The following is a 26,880-nucleotide window of genomic DNA, read 5'->3' as shown; positions in this document are numbered from 1 at the left end:
TATTATTTATGTTGCACATGTTTAAATAATTATAAGAAATGGATTAATAAAAGTTAAGTAAATTATAACCTTTAAGCAGATTACTCTATAAAGTCAAATAAACTTGATGTTGTGTGAATTTATGTACGTATGATGGTCATATAAAATATAAACAGAAAAATATATTTGTAAATCAATAATGGAAATTTTACATGGGAAGAAAGTATATTGCTATAATGGATGATAGAAAACTTAAATTGGATGACAACTAATAAAAAAAATTACTATTATAATAAAAAATAAAGGCATATTACAAAATATTATGTAAAAAGGAAATTGTGAACAATTTTCTATATTTATACAAATTATACAAATTATTATACAACCAAAATCTTCCCCAAAATCATAAAAATATTTATACATGTGTGAGTATATGTTGTACAAATCTTAATACTCAAATACCATCCTAAATCTATCAAGATCATTCAAATATATCCCCATATGCCATATACCCCATATCTAACTATAAATTAGCTACGTCTGCAAGAAGATCAATCTGTAAAATTACAATCAAATAAGGAATCATCCCAAGTATTGCTTCAATCACGTTTACCCTCTTCCCTACTCTACCCTCAACGTAACACTCCGCCCTTCTTCTCCTTCACTTCCCTGTCAATAAATATCCAAATCTATCCTAATAAATGAAGATTATTTTGCCAAATGTCATCTTCTCATTAAATTTGCCACATGTAATTTTATAAATTTTTTGATTAAATTTAAATCCACATGTCTTTTGTGGTTTTTTTTTAATTAAATCAATTAATATGCCACATAATACTAAATTTATATATGTAAAGTATTAAATATATTTAATGTGATAATAAATGTAAAGAATCTTCAAAAATATAATAGGATATATTAAAATACATTAAATATTATAATAAATTTAATGAATATGACAAAACAATCATTGATATTATGGATGATTTTCTTAATAGTGCTTCTATTTATTCATTAATTAAATATGTCTATTTATTTTGAAATTTTATTTTAAAAAATTCTTAATATTTAAACTTTGATATATTTTTTTTAATACACCTAGTAACAACACATCAACACCCATCTGATTTGTCAGGAATCGGTTATACTAGTATCCTCCAATTTTTGTTGTTTGAGTCAAGAACACACACCACAAGTTAGGATTTTTACCTGTGAAAGTCAAGAAGAGGCAGCCCCGTTCTCCCTCTCCCTCGATGACAAGCACCACTCAAACAGCAACAACCCCATCGATTTTCTGTCAAAAGCAAACCCAAAATATCTATTTTGTTCATATCATAGATTCATGATAGAACAAACAACATCCCAAAAAATCAATTTTACTTATTGATTGATCGGAAAAAAAGGAAGAAGAAGAAGAAGAAAACGACCTATGATATTCAAGCAAAAACCACCGGACCCCCTCACCTGCTCTCCTTGTTCCACCATCCCTATCTCCGTTCGCCTCCATCTTCGTCGATGAACAGCCGACCGTGAGGCCACCGTGCAACCACCACAACCCCACACTCACACTCTCTCTTCTGTTCCTAGCGACCAACGACCTCCGAAGGTCTCATCTTCACTGACGTCGCTGCTCGCGACGCCTCCCCGGACCGATCCCCCTCCGTCTCTTCGGACCTCATCTTTCCTCGCATCTAGCAGCCGGACGGGAAAGAGAGAAAGCCTCTCTGCTTTCGTCTCTTCTCTTCCTTCGGTTCGACCGAACACCAGAAACGCCTCCGAGAAAACTTCTTCATAAGTCGCGAGCCCTCGCATTTTCCTTCTCCCTACCTTCGTGCGTCTCTTCCCGACTGCAATCACCCAACTGCACCCGCTTTCGTTTGTTCCTTTCATCCTTCAACAAATGACTGGGACAAATAAACCCTAATTTCCTTTAGTAAGTTTGACCAGCCGATCGTCCTCCAAGGCTTCAACAAAAACACGTTTGATTTTGACCAAGTCAAACTTTAAAAACCTTAAACCTGCATTTACATTTATCAAAATCTACCCTCAATTGACAAATACCTTACAAAATTAGTCCCAAACCCAAACATTAAACCTGTTTGTATAAAACAACCCCTCATTTTTTTTATAACAAAATAGTCCTAACCATTTAATTAAATTACCAAAAAGCCCTTATACTTTAGTGAATTTACAAATCAGTCCCCAATAGTACAAATTTGTTACGAAATGGTCCCGAGAAGTATTTCAAAAACGAAAAGTTTATGCGACGTTGTATATTATAACAAGCACGTTATAAAATTTTGTAGTATTTCAAGGATTCAAACTATTACTATGCATGTTTATTTATATGTTTAAGTGCACAACGTTTATGCATGTACATATGTTCATTAATTTGAAACATTCATTTTTATAAAAACGAGCACATTACACTTTTACACACATGTCAAACATACTCGGCTTTTATAAACTTTATACAACGATATTCATTATGCCTAGTGACTTAATCACAATTAAGTTAGGGATGAGAGTTATTCACCAACTTTTTTAGTTAAGGGTTTTTTAGTGAGGCGTTATTCATTAGCTGAGTTTAAACACTTAGCCTACCCACTCTACTATAACCGTTAATCTTCAAAGTGAGATACATATGTACAGATCTATACGGGGTTGACATCCCCACGTGCATTTGCTAGCTACAACCTCGACTGATTAATCGAAACTGGTGATAGGCGTCTATAATTTTTACTGCAACGTCCAATGAAGAGTTGTAGTCGGGTACACTCGAGTCGCATAACTTGGTTATAGGACTCACTATAAACATTAACTCGAATTTCTCTTTCTCTCTCTCTTACTATAACTCACAAACTTGATTCTTTCAAAACCATTTTAAGCACGAATTTACTTATACCAAGACACCTTTTGGATTTTTCAAAACTTATTTAAATATGGTTTACCTATAAAGAAATACTTTTTGAAAAGCTTTTAAAAGTATTATTACTGCTTTTAGCATAAAACCTGTAACGCTCACCAACCTTGTGTTGTCCCTCAAACCTACATGTATTCTCAGGAAATCACTAAACAAACACTCAAGATGGATTGGATTACAGGTGACCTAGTTTACTTACTGTTGTATTATATGCCTATTAGTTAAGGCAATTCATTTATTATTATTATTATTATTATTATTATTATTATTATTATTGTTGTTGTTGTTGTTGTTGTTGTTGTTGTTGTTGTTAGTATTATTATTAATTACACTATTTCATGGCTACTTACGGTACAGGGAATCTGGTTTGAAATTGGCTATAGAGAACTCATATCCTTGAAAGAGGAATACAACTATAGAAACTAGCTTCTAATAAAAGTATTATTATTATTATTATTAATTACACTACTTCATGGCTACTTACGGTACGAGGAATCTAGTTTGAAATGTCGATTGGACTGTTGGATTTCAAAACGACTTAATTGCTAAAGTGGTCATGCCCTCCGGTGTTTCCAGTCTGGCCTTCCTCTGTAGTCGGTAACCTTGGAGTACAAAACAAAATTTAATAATACTGCAAACCATACCAACAATAATATATAAGAGTTATATATTCTCCGAATCGCGATGAGAACACTTAATAAAACTCTAACATGTCTCCATTTAAAACTACCAACTCAATCCTTTAGGTCAAACACATCAATTAAGGTTAGTACCATACATAAGTCATACCATAAATAAACCTGGAACGTACGCCTATGTTATTTATGGTCGGGCAGGTGGACAACCAACCGTGAGCAAGGAGTTCGACAGACTACAATGCAACTGAGGATCGGGTCGCAGCCCCGAGTAACGAAGCACTTTCAAAATCAGGTGTTACAGAACGATTAAATGTTGCATGTAATCGTCTGAAAAGTTATGCTGACACAAGACACATACCTTTAGAAGTCAAAGTAAGAGACCGTGTCCTACAAAAGGTCGCAATATGGAAAGTTGTCACTGGATTTGGAAAAAAATCCTCGTTACATCAGACCTTTTGAAATCCTGGAAAGGGTTGTTCCGGTGGCTTACAAACTCTATTCACCTGAAGAACTAAATAAAGTTCACAATACCTTCCACATGTTAAATCTTAAGGAGTGTCTCTCCAATGAGAACCATGTCTTTCCTCTCAATGAGATCCAGGTCAACACTAAACTTCATTTCATGAAGTAACTGGTGAAGATCATGGATCGAGAAATCAAAAGCCTCACGCAAAGTCGAATAACTATAGTAAATGCCCAATGGAACTCTTGTAGAGAGTTGGAGTTTACTTGGGAATGTGAGGACCAAATGAAAAAAAAAAGTATTCGCAACTATTTAGCGGTGCTTCCTCCACTAGTTAAAACAAAATGATAGTGGAACAAAATAATCTAGAACATAAGAATTTTGGGACGAAATTCCCTTAACAGGGAGGTAATGTGACATCCCGTAATTTAGGTCAAAGACTATGAACAGTACCTAAAGACTATGAACAGTCAAGTTCATAGTAAATCTCTTGGTAAATTGACTCATTGAGTTTTAGTGCATCTAATGTAAAATAAATGAGTTATTTCAACTATTGTAAGATATCAGATGGTATCTTACTTCCAAATATGTAAACCGACAAACGAATCAAACAACTCAAACTGCAACCCTAAGAATACGCCTGAAAAACTGAAATTTTATATTAAACAAGTGTGAGCTATACAAACACTATAGTCTCATAGTACGTGTTTCCCTAATTCCGAAAATATAAAGATTGTCCAAAACGGAGTGCGTATGCAAAAGATACGATCGTTTTAAGAATCTGAAACCAGTATAATACTGATTTCTTAAAAATCGCTAAAATCGTTTCTATCCGTTGAGGGACTTGCACACCTCAAATGGAAATTTCGAAAGCATTTTTGGACTCAGGTTATAGTCTACTATTTAATTTCATATTTGAAATATTTTTAGTAGAAATATTTATAAAAGTTGAAATATCAGACGTTTTCAGATTTATTAATCGCGAAACATTAAACTATTGATTTTCGACATAAATCCTATTATTGGTAATATAGTTCGGAAAAATGTAAAAAAAAAATCAATGTCTGTTTATGTGAGTTCTTTACCCCCGTCATTTTGAGATTTTATATTTTGGGGAGAACACATGTCGTTAGTTATCTATTTTGAGATTGATAAATAAATTTCCTGCACAAATTGGAATAGCTCCATACTAAATATACTAATATATGAAACACGTAATGATATTATATAATTGGAAATTTGGTATGTGGTAAACCTAGCAAATTGACGAAACAATTGTTGACAAAACTAGTAAACTATATTATTAGTTATGCCGAACACGATTGAATAATTATAATAAATGGATTAATAAAAGCTAAGGAAACTTTAATCTTTAAGCGGATTACTATATAATGTCAAATAAATTTGATGTTGTGTGAATTTATGCACATGTATGATGGTCATATAAAATATGGGAAGTGATTCGTACACAACAAATTTTTGACATACACAACAATTCATGCTTTATAAAGTTGTATAGTACAACATTTTAAAGCACAAATTATTGTATATGAAGAAAATTTGTTGTGTACAAATCATCTCCCATAAAGTATAAACAGAAAATTATATTTGTAAATCAATAATGAAAATTTTACATGGGAAGAAAATACATTGCTATAATGGATGATAGAAAACCTAAATTGGATGAAAATTAATAAAAAAAAATACTATTATTATAAAAATAAAGGCATATTATAAAATATTATGTAAAAAGGAAATTGTGAACAATTTTCCATATTTATACAAATTATACAAATTATTATACAACCAAAATCTTCCCCAAAATCATAAAAATATTTATACATGTGTGAGTATATGTTGTATAAATCTTAATACTCAAATACCATCCTAAATCTATCAAGATCATTCAAGTACATCCCCATATACCCCAATCTGTAAAGCCTCTTCCCTACTCTACCCTCAACCTAACACTCCACCCTTCTTCTCCTTCACTTCCCTGTCAATAATTATCCAAACAAACAACACATCAGCACCCATCTGATATATGAGGAATCGGATATACTGGTATCCTCCGATTTTTGTTGTTTCGGTCAAGAACACACACCACAAGTTAGGATTTTTAATTTTACCTGTGGAAGTCAAGAAGAGGCAGCCCCGTTCTCCCTCTCCCTCGATGACAAGCACCAATCAAACAGCAACAACCCCATCGATTTTCTGTCAAAAGCAAACCCAAAATATCTATTTTGTTCATATCATAGATTCTTGATAGAACAAACAACATCCCAAAAAATCAATTTTACTTATTGATTGATCGGAAAAAAAGGAAGAAGAAGAAGAAGAAAACGACCTATGATATTCAAGCAAAAACCACCGGACCCCCTCACCTGCTCTCCTTGTTCCACCATCCCTATCTCCGTTCGCCTCCATCTTCGTCGATGAACAGCCGACCGTGAGGCCACCGTGCAACCACCACAACCCCACACTCACACTCTCTCTTCTGTTCCTAGCGACCAACGACCTCCGAAGGTCTCATCTTCACTGACGTCGCTGCTCGCGACGCCTCCCCGGACCGATCCCCCTCCGTCTCTTCGGACCTCATCTTTCCTCGCATCTAGCAGCCGGACGGGAAAGAGAGAAAGCCTCTCTGCTTTCGTCTCTTCTCTTCCTTCGGTTCGACCGAACACCAGAAACGCCTCCGAGAAAACTTCTTCATAAGTCGCGAGCCCTCGCATTTTCCTTCTCCCTACCTTCGTGCGTCTCTTCCCGACTGCAATCACCCAACTGCACCCGCTTTCGTTTGTTCCTTTCATCCTTCAACAAATGACTGGGACAAATAAACCCTAATTTCCTTTACACCCTGCTCCCGAGTTCACTAAAGGAAAGAAAAGAAAAGAAAGGAAGAACAAGGAGAGAAAGGAAAAGGAAGGGAACGGAAATAATAAAGTATTCAGTGCTCCCGAGTTCGAAAGAAAGGAAAAGAGAGTATTCATTTTAGGTGCTCCCGAGTTCATTAAAGGAAAGAAAAGAAAGTAAAAAAAGACAATTATACCCTTTTATGTTTTTGAGTAAATATTAAGTCTTTACATCCCCACATTCATTCTACCGTACCCCCTACCCCAAAAAAACCAACTCTCCTTTCCTCCCCTCTACTTAAAACATTAACAAAACAATTTTATTTTAACATAAAGTAAATTATAAAAAGGGAAACCGCATGTTATTCAATTGTTTTCAAGATGCAAAACGAAAACCACAAACAACTCAAAAAAAAAAATAAAAAAACCCAAAATCATAAACGCATTAGATCAATCCAGTAACAATCACCCAAGGTTATTTAATCACGTGCACCCATCATATCTTTGAGGACACCCATCCGTATCTGAAGGGGACAACTGAACAATGTCCTAGCTTTTGCTTGATTTGTTGCCAAAAAATTTAGAGCCCTCGGTAATTCATGGGGTTCCAAACCCACCAACTCCAATTCTCTATAAATTTCTTCCCCTGTATATTCCCGAGGATAAGCTCTATCAAAAATTATATTACCCTCCCTGATAGCAGCAGCCACATTATCAACCGATTTCATTATCTTTGAGTTAATATCTTCTTCTTCATCGTCGTCTTCAAATTTCCTCTTTTTACTCTTACACTTCTTTGCACATGAAGACTGTTCTTGTGAAAAAGGAGGTGGAATAACATCCTGAATGTTATCATCAAGATCAACATATTCGTTCTCCAAATGAATTTCATTGTTAGCTAACATGTCATCAACTTCTTTAATTGTTTCAACTTGAATATTTTCATTTTTATTTAATCGGGCATTTCTTTCTTTCGCTGTCTCAGCATGTGCACCAGATGCCCTATCCCTTGCAAATAACATCAACATCTCATCGAAGTATGCAATCTTTTTTGTCTTTAACGACATAGCCTCAGGTTTTGACTGTATAACAACACAAAAATAATTAGTATTGCAAACGATAACATAAAATATTTAAAAAAAAATAACATAGACATAAAATGAACAATTACTTTTATTAAATTATCCCATACTTCTTCCTCCGCTTCTATTAGTTGAGTAGACGAATTCCAAGAGAACCCGCTCATTGAAATTCCCCTAAACACATCGTACCATTGCGAAAAATGTTTTTTTAAGGTTTTGTAGCGATTCTTCAAATGACTTTTGGTAATATCCATTTGATGGTTTGTGTTCAATTCCTCAACCATTTGAGCATATGCAGTTGGTGTGAAACTACCATTCACCCTATTGCCTGCCTCTTGTTGTTTAATCATCGCTTGGATGTACGCATAATCCATTATTTCTGACCATTTAACTTGTTCCTTTTCACTACCACCAGCTTCCTGTTTGATCATGATGACTTTGCACATAGGAATAAAAATTAAAGAATGGTACATTGTTAGACCACAATATGAAGGATAATACTAATCAAAAATATGAAGGGTAAATAACATAATTAATCTCAAAAACCAATCATCAATACAATGTGAAATTGTAAACAAAATGTATCAAAATGAAACTTGTTTTACATATTAATTTAATTGTTTGAATGTGTCAAATAATTTGCCCACATTTCATTTGCAATTGAATTCCTTAGTTGCTCTGCCATTCTATTACCCTCATTTGTTTCTGTTGAAGTACGACGATCTTGCTCTTGTGGTCCGTTTAAGATCTCTTGCATCACCTCATCTTCAAGATTTATGTCGCGGTCTTCATCTAATAAAAAGTTGTGTAGAATACAACATGCCAAAAATATGGCAGATTGTGTTTCACAAGAGTAAAATGGTTCCGTTGTACTTCGAATGATAGGAAACCTTCTTTTAAGGACACCAAAAGCTCGCTCAATGGTGTTACGTAAAGAAGCATGACGAAGATTAAACAACTCTTTAGAATTTTGTGGACCACGCATGGAGTACTCTTTGAAATGATATCTAACACCTCTATATGGCGCCATTAGTTTATTCGTATGAGGCAAACCCCCATCTACTAAACAATATTTACCTATAAAGAGCTTAATCAATATTATTGAAAAATATTAGATATTGAAATTAGATTGGTTTAATAAATTACCTGATGGAATTAGCAGTTTATCATTTCTAGTAAATGCGTTCTTTATTATTCTCGAGTCTGATGCAGTACCCTCCCAACCCGTTAACACATACGTAAACTTCAAATCAAATGTACAAGCAGCTAATACATTTATTGTCGGGTATCCCTTACGACCACGGTATCTAGGGGCATCTCTATTAGGCATATGGACACGAACATGTGTTCCATCTATTGCCCCTATACAATCCTTGAAAAAAGGATAAAATCTCGTGCTTTCTTGAATTTCTCTCGGGACAACATCACCTGTAGGTTGCTGAATATAAAGACCTTCTATTGCTATAATCGATCGTAATACTCTATGGAAGCACCTACTCGTTGTTGATCTAGAGCGACGATACATCCACGAGGTAAACCGAGTTCGCAAATCATTACTTACAATATGCAAAAATCTAGCAACATGTTCCTCAACGGACATGCGTTGCGTACGTCGTAGACCACCTACAGTTTGTAAGATTTCACACAATCTCCTAAAAGCATTTTCACTCATACGAATAAGGTCACGACATTGACCACCTTCTAAAAGATTGTGGAGCAACTCTTCCCGTACAGCTTGTCTTTCTAAAATAACTTTTCTAGTGGGTAACCTAACCCGCTTTTTGTTGGCCATATTACGTTGTGTAATAAAAGTAAACAACAAGCATATCAAGTTAACGACTTGCAATTGTCGGGCTCTTAAAGCATGGGTAGGGTTGAGTATCGGAGTATCCATAAGGACTATATATGAACTAATCCGTTTTTCTGATACATGATAAAATAGTTTGAGTTAAATTTAAAACATTTGTAATATTAAACATTTGTAATATAAAACATTTGAAAATATACAACCTCGAATTGAAAATATTCAAAGCAATTTTTAAACATATATACATTGATCACATTCTAACAATATTGGTAAACAATATCATAAAAGTATTAGGCATATATCTAGATTTTGTGTACGAATAAAATTGATTGCATGGTAATATTGATATATGTATATTGTTGAAAATACTAAGCACTTGTAAGATGAATATTTGTAAATTCTATCCATCATGGAGACAAATATGTAAATACTTTATATTTACAAGATGTTTTTTAATATGGTTCACCCAATGTATAAAACTCAATAGCTAATTTTAAGAAATTTGTGACAAACAATACCCGTCAGGTCATACTAATTGTAAGTTAAAAGTTTTATATTATTCTAATTATACATCTACAACAAACAATAAGTACTTAAGCATGTGAGATAAAAAGTTAATTTATGAGATGTTGACTTTGAAGAATAAACAAGTTCAAATAGTAGATACAACATGTCCTTGGGTATCCAAGGTAGTTCTTTTAATTCTCTTCTGTGTTTCTTTAATCTTTACTTCACCTTATGTGATATTTTTTTTTTCTTTTTTGGGGTTAAAAGGTATGGAATAGTGTTGAAAAGCACAAGAAAGGGGACTATACTTCTATAATTCATGGGAAATATTCCCATGAAGAGACCATAGCAACAGCATCTTTTGCAGGAAAGTATGTCATTGTGAAGAATATGGATGAGGTATGTTTAATAATTTTGTTTTTCTTTTTTTATTTAAGGAAACCATCTTTGAATTAAGATGTATTAAACATTAACGATTAATGATTAATCCATTGTTTTAGGCCAAATATGTGTGTGATTATATTCTTGATTATATTCTAGACACAACTATGGAGTAGAAAATATCAAAAATCACTTCATAAGTTTCAACACCATTTGTGAAGCTATTCAAGTTATTGCTTCTCTTATCTGGTAACATTTTTCATGTTTCTTCAACATATAAAGAAAAGATAAAGTATTTTTTTTAACAAAAATAGTTAGCCCTGAATAAGTAGAAATATTTCTGCCCATTTGTTTCCAATTTTACCAATCTGATATACACTTACTGTGAGAAGAACAACCAATTTGAATTTATTTCCAATTTTACCCTTTTTACTAGAAATATTTATGCCCATTTGTTTCCAATTTTACCAATCTGATATACACTTACTGTGAGAAGAACAACCAATTTGAATTTATTTCCAATTTTACCCTTTTTACTAGAAATATTTATGCCCATTTGCTGATATACACATACAAAGAAATTATGTACAAAATAATAACCAAAAACAAAATACAAGGCAGAAGGCTAGATGATACATCAGAATAATAACCAAAAAACAAGTTTGAAGCTGTCTATAAGAAGCTGTACAAAAAAACCAAAAAAAAAAAAAAAAAACAAAAAAGGAATTGTGCGTACCAGTTGGAGAAGGCAGGCTAGATGATGAAGAAGGTAGAATAGAAGACGATGATGAAGAAGGTAGAATAGAAGACAGGGGCGTATCCTTTTATCATCAAGACTGAGGGTATTTTCGTCATAAATTAACTTTTTATCTCCCATGCGTTTCTTTCTCTCCAATTCCTCCCGATTTGGGAGGAAAGTTTAGAGCGGTAGAATTCCTCTGCAATTCCGTTCTGTTCTTCTCTTCTCTTCTTAAAAAAACTAGGGAGCAACCAAAATTCTCTGTTTTCCTTCCAAATCCTCTCAATTCTGTTCTGTTCTTTCGTTAATTGAAACTCAGGAGCAGGGCGTTAGTAAGTTTGACCAGCCGATCGTCCTCCAAGGCTTCAACAAAAACACGTTTGATTTTGACCAAGTCAAACTTTAAAAACCTTAAACCTGCATTTACATTTATCAAAATCTACCCTCAATTGACAAATACCTTACAAAATTAGTCCCAAACCCAAACATTAAACCTGTTTGTATAAAACAACCCCTCATTTTTTTTATAACAAAATAGTCCTAACCATTTAATTAAATTACCAAAAAGCCCTTATACTTTAGTGAATTTACAAATCAGTCCCCAATAGTACAAATTTGTTACGAAATGGTCCCGAGAAGTATTTCAAAAACGAAAAGTTTATGTGACGTTGTATATTATAACAAGCACGTTATAAAATTTTGTAGTATTTCAAGGATTCAAACTATTACTATGCATGTTTATTTATATGTTTAAGTGCACAACGTTTATGCATGTACATATGTTCATTAATTTGAAACATTCATTTTTATAAAAACGAGCACATTACACTTTTACACACATGTCAAACATACTCGGCTTTTATAAACTTTATACAACGATATTCATTATGCCTAGTGACTTAATCACAATTAAGTTAGGGATGAGAGTTATTCACCAACTTTTTTAGTTAAGGGTTTTTTAGTCAGGCATAATTCATTAGCTGAGTTTAAACACTTAGCCTAGACACAGTACTATAAACCGTTAATCTTTGGAGCAAGATACATATGTATAGATCTATACGGGGGGGGGGGGGGGGGACATCCCCACCTGCGGTTGCTAGCTACAACCTCAACTGATTAATCGAAGCGGGTGATAGATGTCTATAATTTTTACTGCAACGTCCAATGAAGTGTTGTAATCCGGTACACTTAAGTCGCGTAGCTCGATTATAGGACTAACTATAAACATTAACTCGAATATATATATATATATATATATATATATATATATATATATATATATATATATATATATATATATATATATATATATATATATATATATATATATATATATATATATATATATATATATATATATCTCACACACACACTTTAACTCATAAACTTGATTCTTACAAAATCATTTTAATCATGAATTTACTTATACCAAGACACCTTTTGGGTTTTTGAAAGCTTATTTAAATATGGTTTATTTATAAAGAAAATACTTTTTGAAACGCTTTTAAAAGTATTATTACTGCTTTTAACAGAAAACCTGTAACGCTCACTAACCTTGTGTTGACCCTCAAAACTACATGTATTCTAAGGAAATCACTAAACAGACACTCAAGATGGATTGGATTACAGGTGACCTAATTTACTTACTGTTGTATTATATGCATATCAGTTAAGGCAATTCATGTATTATTATTATTTGTAAAAACCTTGTATTTAAACATTAAGATGGAATGTAAATGCTATTTTGTTTATTGTTGTACTTCTGCTATATATTCAGGTTACCTATGATCCATGGACTTAGTCGCACAACCCAACGTATTCCACCGCCTCGGCCGGGGGTGTGACAAGTCTATTATGATGAAACTTTCTCACCAGTCGCTAAACTAAATATATTAGGATACTATTTGCCATAGCCTCATATTATGACTATGAAATATGGAAAATGGATTTCAAAACCGTTTTACAAATGGAAACTTGGAAGAAGATGTCTATATGGTTATGCCTGAAGGTTTTGTTGATTAAAATCATCATAATAAAGTGTATAAGCTCAAGAGATGCATTTATGGGTTAAAGAAAGCGTCTAGAAATTGGAATCATCGTTTCAATGATGAAATCATAAAGTATGGTTTTATAATAAATGAATATGATTATTGTGTATACAAGAAAACTAGTGGGAGCTCGATGACCATCCTGGTTGTAACAGCCCAAAAACTAGGTAAAATTTTTCATTTTTGAAAATGGAAATACAATCATAATTTGTTCCCAAAAAGTCAATTACATCATATCGTATAAAATATCAGAGTAACAAAATAGATAAATGCAGAAAATATTGGAGGGTAAATGTTGCGCTATCAAGTCGGGCCCTTCTCTTTAGTACCGGAAGTACCTGATAGAACCAAATAAACTATTAGCAAGAGTGTAGTGAGTTTCCCAAAATATCATATAATATATAACCATAAATTACCATGCAATATACATAAAGTTGCCATGAGCTACCCCCATGGTCTTTACCTGGAATTTCATGGGCTACCCCCATGGTATGATATCCAAGTGCAACGTGCTACCACAATGGTCTTTACCTGGAATGCCATGGGCTACCCCCATGTTATGATATCCAAGTGTCATGGGCTACCTCCATGGTCTTCACTCAAGTGCCACAGGCTACCCCAGGGTTTTCAAACAATCAATGTATATCAACTAACAATCCACATATTTAGTATTGGGCCGACCTTGATGCCTTCGACCCATAGATATAGTGAGAAGACTCACCTCAAACTGTTGATAAAATACTTCTCGACTACTGCTTCGGAAATATCACTATCAATAGACACAAGTTATCCTAATTAGAATTAAATCATGAATCATTGACATAGGCCTAAACTCCTAAGTCCCAACTCCTCGAATAAGGCCTAAAAGTTGTTCCTTCAATATTAGGCCTAACATCCCAGGTCCACATCAATAATGGGCCACAAGGCCCAAAATGACCAAACCATACCACCTAAGGTCTAAAGACAAGTTCAAAGGCCCACTACACTAATAAATATAGGCCCAAGGATAAATAGGGCCGAAATGGCTCAAAATCCCATCGGAAGTCTAAAGTCCACTGGAAACGTACGCCCAACGTACATCTTTAGTACACTTAGCGTACTAAGCTCTTGGGTAGTACGTGCAACGTAAAATCTAGTACGCCCAACATACAAGCTGATGTCGCACAAAATCTATTAAGTGCTTAATATGCGAAGTTGCAACGTCTAATTCCATATCTGAGTCGGTTAAGAGGTCCCAAGGCATAAAGTTGGAAACTTTATGACCTTGCATGCCACATGGGAACCTAACACCTCATTTCTCCCATTAACACCCCTTTCAAGACCTTAAACTCATGCATGGTTGTGACATCCCCAAAATCACGGCCAGAAAAGACCGGTTTGTTTATGCTTTGTTTAAAAATCAGAGTAACATTTTAAATAAAAGTGTTGCAGAATTTGTCCCAAAACAAAATATGATAAAGATTTATCAAAAACATTTCCGTAGAAATGTATTTCATTAAAAGACTCGGGATGTCATGTTCGTACATATCAAAAGCATAAACAGTACAATATAAGCCTTACTACATTATTTCATATCTACAGGCCAATATCCGTAATCCCTCGTCCAAACATCATATCTATGCTCAAGCGCCACTACCTGTAATACATAAAACTGAGTGGGTCAGGCTTGGGAGCCTGGTGAGCACATAGGGTTTTCAATCCACAATAAATAAGTTTATTAATTTCATCAATCAACAATAACCCGATTACCCGTTCCCATTATCCTCACTTTACGTCCCTAAACACCTATCATAAGGGACCTAGCCTAAGGATCATCATCGGGACAGACACTGCTGCTAAGGGGATTCCTCAGCAATAAATGTCCTAAAGGCAACCATGTGGGGGATGGAGTACATCTGGTGAGCACACAGTTCAAATAAACACACAGTTCGAATAAACACCTACAGGTTGCGAGCCTGCTAGTGTTCCACTGGACTGTCTAGAATAGTCCGTGGTCGTCATCTATACTCCGCTAGATGACTGGATCATTAATAACATCTATAACGAGGCCTCTCATTATTTTATTTTGTCACACAGCAACTATTACATCTACCCATGTTTTACCCAACACATTTTGTAGATATAAAATACATATACAGTTTAAATCATTGAAAACATGTATAAAACGTTCATCCAGCATAGATAGCAAGTATTCAGATAATATGCACACATAGCACGTAGTTTATATAAAATACTTCATATCTATGTGTAAGCTGAAAGTAACTATGCACTCACCTGATTAGGTGGTGACTCAGCACTCGGACAGCGCTTCAATACTCTCAAAACGATATTCCTTCGATAAAACCTAGTATCAATATCACTAGGGTTTAGTTTAACGATAACCGCGACAAATTAATTAGTCTGACTATTATTAAGCGTTAATAACACTCAATAATAGCCCAAATAATTTTTTTAAGGACCTAATAACATTCCTAAAATTATTTGAAAGCTATATAAAAAAATTGCGTAAGCGTAGCACACTTACAGTGAATTTTATCGAAAACCGGGACTTAATTGGAGCAGCGTTTCGAAACCGAAAAAATCCTTTTTCTCGGGACTCCGGGAGCCTCGGGGCTTCCCTAGGGTGCTAGGGGTTTTATCTAGGGATTAGGGGTGGTTTGGGGTTGTAGAGAGAGAAAGAAGTTAGAGAGAGAAGTGATTTTGGTGTGAAAAATGAAGAACCATCGCCCCCTTTTTATAGCCCTGCGAGGCCTCGGTACGCTGGGCGTACCTCGGACCTACGCGGGGCGTAGCCATCGGATAAGAGCGCCATCGAGCTTCCAGCTGTTAGCCACTTCGGAGTAGATCAGGGCGAGGGTACGCGGGGCGTACAGACTTCGGACGCGGGGCGTATGCGAAGGGCGACGTGTCAAGATCCGAAGCGCGTTCCTTCATTAGCGATGGGCGGCCCAGATGCAGCCACGTCATCAACCTCGCAACAGACTTCGTAGATTCATGCTTCAACTTTAAAAATTCGTAACTTTCTCATACGAACTCCGTTTTTGACGTTCTTTATATCCACGCGAAGGTGGGAACATACTCTACAACTTTCGTTTAGACTCCATCGGCTAATTTTGGCTCGATTTTAAATTTTATATTATCAACGGGCCGAGACAGAATTGGTCCGTTAAATCCTCATAACTTCTTCATCCGACATCCGTTTTCGCCCATCTTTTTCTCGTTACGCTACTCTTAACGAGATCTTCGATTCTCGTTCAGGTCGTGTCGGCTAAAAATCGCTCGATCTAATATTCGAATTTCGGGTTGTACACTGCTAATCCGAAACTTCGAAAAATCATAACTTCTTCATACGAAGTCTAATTTGGGCGTTCTTTTTATCGATGTTCTTAGTTTAACATATTCTACGACTTTCGTTTAGATCGCTAAGGCTAAATCTTGCTCTATCGTAAATTCACTATTTACGCTCTCCGGTACCGTGTCGGTTCTGTCGCGAAACTTCGACGGGTCATAACTTCTTCGTTATAACTCGGATTTCGGCGTTCTTTATATGTACGGAAACCTTGAGACATATTATACAACTTTATGTAGAGATATCGGGATTATCTCACACTTTAATTTTGACGCTCATTTTTTTATTCTTTAGTAATTATACATTTATAATTAAATAATAAACACATAAACACACATAATTCTCATAATACGCAAATATTTCATCTTTATTACTTCAAAAAGAGTTACAAGAGTTGACCTAGACTATTACATTGACAAAAATGCTTAGCCCTGGAACCCGGGCGTTACAATTCTCTCCCCCTTAGGATGATTCCGTCCTGGAATCATGCATCAGCAAACAGATGTGGATAGCGACTCATCATGTCATCCTCTGTTTCCCAAGTGAGATTCGGCCCATTCGAATGTTTCCATCGGACTAGCACTAAGTCGACCATCTTGCGTCGTAACTTCTTAGTCTTACGGTCAACAATTGCCTCAGGCTCTTCGATCAGCCTTTTATTTTCATCCATCCTTAACTCTGAAATTGGAATTATGTCGGGAACATCTCCCGTGAATTTCCTCAAATAACACACATGGAAGGTGTTATGAATACCTTTGAGTTCTTCGGGCAATTCCAGCTTGTAAGCTTGGTTCTTAATCTTCTGAAGAACTTTGAACGGTCCAATAAACCTTGGACTCAACTTTCCTCGTTTCCCAAATCGTATAAGTCCCTTCCACGGTGAGACTTTAAGCAAAACGGAATCCCCAACTTCGAAGGTTATCGGTCGTCTTTTCTTGTCAGCATAGCTCTTCTGACGATCCTGAGCTGCTAACATTCTTTCCCTAATCACCTTCAACTTCTCAGCAGTCTCATGGACTATCTCGGGGCCCATAAACTGCTTTTCTCCGGCTTCAAGCCAACAAGACGGCGTACGACACTTCTGTCCATAAAAGGCTTGGTAAGGTGCCATCTTGATGCTCGGGTGAAAACTATTTTTGTAGGAAAATTCTACCAGAGGTAAGTGCTCGTCCCAATTTCCTTAGAATTCGAGTGTACATGCTCTCAGCATATCTTCCAACGTCTGAATCGTTCTTTCGCTCTGACCATCAGTTTGTGGATGGTAAGCCGTACTCAAACATAATTTCGTACCCAATTCCTCTTGCAGACTCCTCCAAAACCTTGACGTGAAACGACTATCACAATCTGATACAATCGTAGCAGGGACACAGTGAAGTCTTACAATTTCCTTCACGTAAGCATTTGCGAGCTTATCCATAGACCACTTCTCGTTGGCTGCTATGAAGTGTGCACTCTTGATGAAACGATCCACGACCACCCAAATCATGTCGTTTCCGTTCTTCGTCCTGGGCAGTTTAGTCACAAAATCCATGGCGATGTCTTCCCATTTACCCATGGGTACATGTAAAGGTTCTAAACTCCCATACGGTTTTTGATGTTGTGCCTTAACTCTTGCACATGTCACACACTCGGCCACATACTTCGCAACATCGAGCTTCATCGACGGCCACCAGTAGTAGGGTTTTAGGTCCCTATACATTTTAGTGCTACCGGGATGAATTGAGTACATGGTCTTATGTGCTTCCTCCATCAGAAGGTCTATTATTCCTCCCGCCTTAGGTACCTAAATTCGATCTTGGAATACCTTCAGACCTCGACTGTTTGTACCGAACACTAACGTTTTGCCCAAACGTTCTTCCTTTCGATCATTCTTCTCTAAAGCTTCTTCTTGAGCTTTTCTGATACTTTCCACAATTGTCGAGACGACTTCAATTCTCGACGCTCTTGGCCTTTTCCTTTTCAAGGTTGACTTTCCGACTAAGAGCATCAGCAACAACATTTGCTTTACTTGGGTGGTAAAGTATCTCACAGTCGTAGTCCTTGAGTAGTTCTAGCCAGCGTCGTTGCCTCATGTTCAACTCCTTCTGATTAAAGAGATACTGGAGACTCTTATGATTAGTGAAGAGCTTGCACTTCGTGCCGTAGAGGTAATGCTCCATATCTTTAAGGCAAATACTACCGCTGCCAACTCCAGATCATGAGTGGGGTAGTTCTTTTCGTGCTCTTTCAATTGTCGAGATGCGTATGCTACCACCTTTTCTCTTTGGGTCAGAACACAACCCAACCTGACTCTAGATGCATCACTATAAACCGCAAAGTCTTCAACTCCATTGGGTAGAGAAAGTATCGGTGCTTCACATAACTTCTTCTTTAGCTTCTCGAATGCCTCATCGTGCTTCTCACTCCACGTATACGTAGCTCCTTTGTGGGTCAACGCTGTTAATGGAGCAGCTATCGAAGAAAAGCCTTGGATAAATCGTCGATAATATCCGGCTAATCCTAGAAAGCTTCGGATCTCCGTGGGACTCTTTGGACATTCCCACTTCATTACAACCTCGATCTTTGTGGGATCAACCATTATCCCTTCCTGGTTAACCACGTGACCTAAGAACTGGACCTCTCGTATCCAAAAGTCGCATTTGGAGAACTTAGCGTAAAGATTCTCCTTCTTTAATACTTCCAACACTTCTCGTAGATGCTTGCCATGCTCCTCCTGGCTTTTCGAGTAGATGAGAATGTCGTCGATGAACACTATCACGGATTTATTGAGGAATGGTTTACAAACCCTATTCATCAAATCCATGAATGCTGCTGGAGCATTGGTTAGTCCAAACGACATAACCAAGAACTCGTAGTGTCCGTATCTCGTTCTGAACGCAGTCTTCTCGATATCCTGATCTCTCACTTTCAGCTGATGATATCCCGACCTAAGATCGATTTTTGAGAAGTAGCTCGAACCTTGCAGCTGATCGAATAGGTCGTCAATCCTCGACAATGGATACTTGTTCTTCACCGTTTCCTTGTTCAGCTCTCGGTAGTCTATACACATTCTCATACTTCCGTCCTTCTTCTTAACGAATAACACCGGAGCTCCCCAGGGTGATGAACTAGGTCGAATGAAACCGTTGTCCAACAGCTCCTGAAGTTGCGTCATAAGCTCCTTCATCTCCGTCGGTGCTAATCCGTAAGGTGCTTTTGCTATCGGTGTCGTTCCTGGTAACAAGTCTATACGAAACTCTACTTGTCTATCAGGTGGTAATCCGGGAAGATCTTCGGGAAAGACTTCCGGATAAACACACACAGCCGGTATATTCTGCACCTCTTTCTTCTCCTTCTTAGCATCGATTACGAATGCCAAGTATGATGCACATCCTTTGGACAAACATTTCCTGGCTTTCATCAGGGAGATGATTCCAGAATTCACTCTGCGTTTGTCCCCGTACACCATAAATGATTCCTTTCTAGGTAGGTTTACCCTTACTATCTTCTTTCGGCATTGAATCTCAGCATTGTTGGCGCTAAGCCAATCCATACCCAAAACGATGTCGAAACCGTTTAACTCTATGGGTAATAGCTCTTCGTGGAATTCGTTTCCGTTTAGGTCGATTACGATGTTCCTAATACGATTACTAACAGGTACGAATTTGCCACTGGCAACTTCTACAATCAGGGCATTATCAAGTTTTTCTACAGGCAATGCTAATTTCCCACGAAATTTATGCGACACAAAAGAGTAGTTGGCTCCGGAATCAAATAGTATATTTGCAGGCAAACCATTTACAAGAAAGGTACCTGAAGCGACGTCTGTTGCCTCCTTCGCAGCCTCGAGCGTCATCTGGAAGGCTCTCGCCTTCGGCTTCGGTGGTATGTTGGGCCTTCCCGCATCTTTCTTCTTTGGGCAATCCTTAGCAATATGCCCTTCTTCACGACACTCGTAGCACATCCTCTTGTTGGTGGTGCACTCGTTGGCATAGTGCCCCGTTTTCCCACACTTGTAGCAGGTTACTTCCTCATCACATTTTCTCGAGTGCTTCTTCTTGCACTTCTTTCACCATTTAAATTCATTTCCTCCCCCGAACTTCTTTGAACCGAACTTGCTCTTCTTTTTGTTGGGTTTAGCAGACCCTTCAAATTTCCTTTTCTCGCCAACCTCGACTTTGCTGGCAGCTCTTCCCTTAATCATGTCCTCCACAAACTTGGCAGCCCAGATAGCTGCCTCCAGAGTAGGTGCCTGACGCACTGGCACCGCGTACTCCCATGGAAGTCCCTTTGCGTACTTATCAATATTTGTCAGCTCATCCGGAACAAGACGCAAGGAAAATTCCATCTTTTCAGTGAAGTTGTTCGTGTATTCGTCGATTGACATGCTCCCCTTCTTTAGGGTTAGAAACTGGTTCTCTAGCTCGAGCAGGTTTTGAGCTGAGCAGTACTTTCGTTTGAATTGCACCAGAAATTCTGCCCATGTCAGTTCCAGGGGCTTGTTGGGGCTTAAAGTCTTCCCCAAGGTATTCCACCAACGTACAACGCCTCCTCGAAACTGACGCACTGCAAACGTGGTCTGTAGTTTCCCTCTGCAACCGCATGTCATGAAGGCTAACTCCATCTCCGAGATCCAATCCATGACTCCGATTGGATCTTCCTTTCCCGTGAAAGTCGATGGCTTGCAAGTCTGAAAATCCTTGTACTTGCATCCATTTCTCTCGAATCCGTCATCTTGGTTATTTTGTTGAACTATTGGTGGGTTGACTTGACCAACAGTTCCACTGTAGTCTCCTTCCTCAGTCCGCCCTTCGTTCAACTCGGGCTGCTCGATCTGAATAGTGGCTTCCTCTCGATTTTGCTGGAGCAAACGTCTAGTTTCCTCCATTTAATGATCCAACATCTCTTGGATCATCGCTTGCACTCCGTCCATGGTGACTGGCTCAGCAGCGGCTTCCATCACCGGTATTTGCTCAATCACTGGGGGTTGGTTTCTGTTCCCATTTGCATTCATGTTTCCGCTACGGGTCCTTGCCATCTTGACCTATACACCGAATAAGGTGAATTTAGATCTTTATTTAGGACTGATGTTCAAATTGTCCTTATCACCCCGAAACGTTTACATGCTAGTTCTAATATCGTAGTCGTACGTTTAGAATCCTAAACACATAAGGTTTCCAGATCCGGTCGGCAACAGACCATGAATCCGAACAAAAAATAGCATATCAGGCACAAAGCATTTAGCACATAAAGCATTTTAGGCATAATTCCTAAAACAAACTAGTGCTCACACCTCACAATCATCGCATAACATTCTAAGTTTAAGTCTAGAAATCCTACAAATTCCTAGTTCGCTTAAACTAATGCTCTGATACCAACTGTGACATCCATAAAATCACGGCCAGAAAAGACCGGTTGGTTTATGCTTTGTTTAAAAATCAGAGTAACATTTTAAATAAAAGTGTTGCGGAATTTGTCCCAAAACAAAATATGATAAAGATTTATCAAAAGCATTTCCGTAGAAATGTATTTCATTAAAAGACTCGGGATGTCATGTTCGTACAGATCAAAAGCATAAACATTACAATATAAGCCTTACTACATTGTTTTATATCTACAGGCCAATATTCGTAATCCCTCGTCCAAACATCATATCTATGCTCAAGCGCCACAACCTGTAATACATAAAACTGAGTGGGTCAGGCTTGGGAGCCTGGTGAGCACATAGGATTTTCAACCCACAATAAATAAGTTTATTAATTTCATCAATCAACAATAACCCGATTACCCGTTCCCGTTATCCTCACTTTACGTCCCTAAACACCTATCATAAGGGACCTAGCCTAAGGATCATCATCGGGACGGACACTGCTGCTAAGGGGATTCCTCAGCAATAAATGTCCTAAAGGCAACCATGTGGGGGATGGAGTACATCTGGTGAGCACACAGTTCAAATAAACACACAGTTCGAATAAACACCTACAGGTTGCGAGCCTGCTAGTGTTCCACTGGACTGTCTAGAATAGTCCGCGGTCGTCATCTATACTCCGCTAGATGACTGGATCATCAATAACATCTATAACGAGGCCTCTCATTATTTATTTTGTCACACAGCAACTATTACATCTACCCATGTTTTACCCAACACATTTTGTAGATATAAAATACATATACAGTTTAAATCATTGAAAACATGTATAAAACGTTCATCCAGCATAGATAGCAAGTATTAAGATATTATGCACACATAGCACGTAGTTTATATAAAATACTTCATATCTATGTGTAAGCTGAAAGTAACTATGCACTCACCTGATTAGGTGGTGACTCAGCACTCGGACAACGCTTCAATACTCTCAAAACGATATTCCTTCGATAAAACCTAGTATTGATACCACTAGGGTTTAGTTTAACGATAACCGCGACAAATTAATTAGTCTGACTATTATTAAGCCTTAATAACACTCAATAATAGCCCAAATAATTATTTTAAGGACCTAATAACATTCCTATAATTATTTGAAAGCTATATAAAAAAATTGCGTAAGCGTAGCACACTTACAGTGAATTTTATCGAAAACCGGGACTTAATTGGAGCAGAGTGTCGAAACCAAAAAACTCTTTTTTCTCGGGACTCAGGGAGCCTCGGGGCTTCCCTAAGGTGCTAGGGGTTTTATCTAGGGCTTAGGGGTGGTTTGGGGTTGTAGAGAGAGAAAGAAGTTAGAGAGAGAAGTGATTTTGGTGTGAAAAATGAAGAACCATCGGCCCCCTTTTATAGCCCTGCGAGGCCTCGGTACGCTTCTGGTTCTCACCATCTTTGATCTACACAACGAATAAGGTGAAATTAGATCCTCAATCATGATAGATATTCAAATCTTCCTTATCACACCGAAACGTTTACATGCTAGTTCTAATATCGTAGACGTACGCTTAGAATCCTACACACATAAGGTTTCTAGATCCAATCGGCAACAGACCATAGATCCGAACAAATAATATCATATATGGCAACATATAACATTTATCACATAGAAGCATTTTAGGCAACTTTCCTAAAATAAACCAGTGCTCGTGTCTAAAACACAACAGACACACATCTCAAAACTTCACTTAGCATTCTAAGTTTAAGTCTAGAAATCCTACAAATTCCTAGTTCGCTTAAACTAATGCTCTGATACCAACTGTGACATCCCCAAAATCTCGGCCAGAAAAGACCGTTTTTCATTTATGCTTTTAAATAATTTCAGAGTAAATCCTTTTGATTTGAAAGAGTTGCGGAATTTGTTCCCAAAAACAAAACATGATAAAACAATGTTTACCAAAGCATTTCATAAAAGAAATGTATTTTTCATTATATAATCAAAACTCGGGGTGTCATGTTCCGATACAGACCAATAACCATAAACGATAACATTACAAGTCATTCAACAAATATATACATATACAGACTTGTAAACAAAACAACTGATGGTTCATCCATCTTATGCCCTCGCGCCACTTCCTGTAATACAAATAAAACTGAGTGGGTTAGGCTTGGGAGCCTGGTGAGCATATAGGGTTTTCAACCCACAATAAATAATCATATTTAATTTTCACCAACCAACAATAACGCAATTACCCATTCCCGTTATTCTCACTTTATGTCCCTAAAAGAACTAACACAAGGGACCTAGTCTAAGAGTATTTCATCGGGGCGACAACACATGCTTCGGGGGTACCTCAGCAATATAAGTCAAATAAGGCAACCATGAGGGGGATGGAGTACAACGAATGAACACCCAAGTTCATTAACACCTACAGGTGGCGAACCTGCTAATGTTTCCACAAGACTGTCTAGAATAGCCCATGGTCGTCATCTAAACTCCGCTAGATGACTAAATCAAACAACAACGAGGTCTCTCATCTGTTTATTACACACCAACTATCTACCCATGTTCTACCCAACATATTAGTAGATAAAATATACATTTTTATACATAGTTTAAAAACCTGTATAGCATGCTTGAATCAACACATATTCCACATAACAGATGAGGCATACACACATAACACATATCTCATAGAGAATAAATCATATCTATGAGATAGAAGAGAGTGAACACACATTCACACATATAAACAACAATATACCATACACATAGCATGTATTTTATAGAAAATACTTAATATTTATGTGTTAGAAGAAGGTAACTACACACTCACACTTATAAACAACAATATACTTAATACACTCGAACCAAACTTGTATTATACTCGAGCCTCGGGGCTCGAGTATGATACCGGGGCTTCGGGGTATTTCTGGCACGCAAAACGATGCAAAACGGGAGAGAGAAGAGAGAAAATGAACAAAAGACTCGGCTGCCTTCGGATCCTATTTATAGGAGGCTGGAGCCTCAGAGTACGCGGGGCGTACTGCAGTACGCGACGCGTACTGCTTCCGAAATCGTGATTGCATGCGTCATCCGAGCCACTTGCTGCGAGTGTCGACACCTTCGGAGTACGCGGGGCGTACCTCGGATCAGACCGGTGACTCCTTCGGATAATGCTTCCGAATTTTCAATTAAATTTAATTACAAAATATTTAATAAACTTCAGAAATTCATATCTTCTTCATACGAACTCCGTTTTCAACGTTCTTTATATCCACGCGAAGGTGAGACTACGCTCTACAACTTTCGTTTAGACTCCGTCGGCTAATTTTGACTTTATTTTTAATAGGCCGCGACAGAAAAACTTCGTTATAAATTCATAACTTCTTCGTTTGACGTCCGTTCTCGCCTAACTTTTTATCGCTTTGATACCAACAACGAGACCTTCGATCCTTGTTTAGATTGCTTCGGCTAAAAACCGCTTGATCTCAAATCGAGTATTTCGGGCTGCACACCGCTAAGCCGAAACTTCAATAAATCATAACTTGCTCATACGAAGTCAGATTTGGGCGTTCTATATATATATTCGGAAACCTCGTTTCAACTACTACAACATTATTCAAAGATATTAAGTTTATTTTACACTTAAATTTTGACGCTTATTTTTATTCTTAATTAATCAAACCACATAATTAAGCAATTAAGCACAAAACACATAATACTCAAATAATACAATCTTATTATTTCAAAACGGGTTACAGAGGTTAACCTAGACTATTACATTGCTAAAAATGGCAAGCCCGGAAAGACAGGCGTTACAATTCTCTCCACCTTAGAATGATTCCGTCCCCGAAATCACACATCAACAAACAAATGCGGATAGCGACTCAACATGTCACTCTCCGTCTCCCAGGTGAGATTCGGCCCATTCGTGTGTTTCCATCGGACAAGCACTAACCCAACCATTTTGCGTCGCAACTTCTTAGTCTTTCGGTCAACAATTGCCTCTGGTTCTTCAATCAACCTTTTGTTCTCATCAATTCTCAATTCAGAAATTGGAATTATGTCGGGAACTTCTCCCGTGAACTTCCTCAAATAACACACATGAAAAGTGTTGTGAATTCCATTCAGTTCTTCGGGTAATTCGAGCTTGTAAGCTTGGTTCCCAATCCTCTGAAGAACTTTAAATGGTCCAATAAACCTTGGACTCAACTTTCCCCTTTTTCCAAATCTTATAAGTCCCTTCCACGGCGAGACTTTAAGTAAAACCGAATCTCCAACTTCGAAGGTCATTGGCCTTCGCTTCTTGTCAGCATAGCTCTTTTGACGATCTTGAGCTGCTAACATTCTTTCCCTAATTATTTTCAACTTTTCAGCAGTTTGATGAACCATCTCTGGTCCCATAAACTGCTTTTCCCCAACCTCAAGCCAACAAGACGGCGTACGACACTTTTGTCCATACAAAGCTTGATAAGGTGCCATCTTAATGCTCGAGTGAAAACTATTATTGTAGGAAAATTCTACCAAAGGTAAGTGTTCATCCCAATTACCTAGGAATTCCAAGGTACATGCTCTCAGCATATCTTCAAGTGTTTGTATTGTTCTTTCACTCTGACCATCAGTCTGCGGATGGTAAGCTGTGCTTAAACATAACTTGGTACCCATTTCCTCTTGTAGACCTTTCCAAAACCTTGAGGTGAAACGGCTATCACGATCCAATACAATCGTTAACGGAACACCGTGAAGCCTCACAATTTCCTTCAC

At 37.3% G+C, this 26,880-nt stretch overlaps 2 protein-coding genes and 1 long non-coding RNA gene across 3 annotated transcripts; all 3 read right to left on the bottom strand.

Annotated features, from left to right (window-relative positions):
- Window positions 1-372: 372 nt before the first annotated feature.
- On the bottom strand, window positions 373-2,026 carry LOC111898150 (uncharacterized). The gene is made up of 2 exons (XR_002852520.2): window positions 1,189-2,026; window positions 373-648 (listed from the first exon to the last, which is right to left on the bottom strand). It is a non-coding gene; the product is annotated as an uncharacterized LOC111898150 (long non-coding RNA).
- A 5,225-nt stretch (window positions 2,027-7,251) lies between these two features.
- On the bottom strand, window positions 7,252-8,368 carry LOC111898151 (uncharacterized protein At2g29880-like). Its single transcript, XM_023894068.3, has 2 exons — window positions 8,027-8,368; window positions 7,252-7,937 (listed from the first exon to the last, which is right to left on the bottom strand). Exons 1-2 carry the CDS (start codon window positions 8,366-8,368, stop codon window positions 7,335-7,337), a joined length of 945 nt encoding a protein of 314 aa, XP_023749836.3. The 3' UTR covers window positions 7,252-7,334.
- Window positions 8,369-8,550: 182 nt separating this feature from the next.
- On the bottom strand, window positions 8,551-9,729 carry LOC111898152 (uncharacterized). The gene is made up of 2 exons (XM_052767355.1): window positions 9,084-9,729; window positions 8,551-9,014 (listed from the first exon to the last, which is right to left on the bottom strand). Exons 1-2 carry the CDS (start codon window positions 9,727-9,729, stop codon window positions 8,551-8,553), a joined length of 1,110 nt encoding a protein of 369 aa, XP_052623315.1.
- Between the last annotated feature and the right edge of the window lie 17,151 nt (window positions 9,730-26,880).

The sequence above is a fragment of the Lactuca sativa genome, chromosome 9, assembly GCF_002870075.4.
Source record: "Lactuca sativa cultivar Salinas chromosome 9, Lsat_Salinas_v11, whole genome shotgun sequence".
NCBI classification, from domain to species: Eukaryota; Viridiplantae; Streptophyta; class Magnoliopsida; order Asterales; family Asteraceae; genus Lactuca; species Lactuca sativa.
Note: the sequence above shows the minus strand (reverse complement) of the source record. Positions and strands in the feature narration are given on the sequence as shown.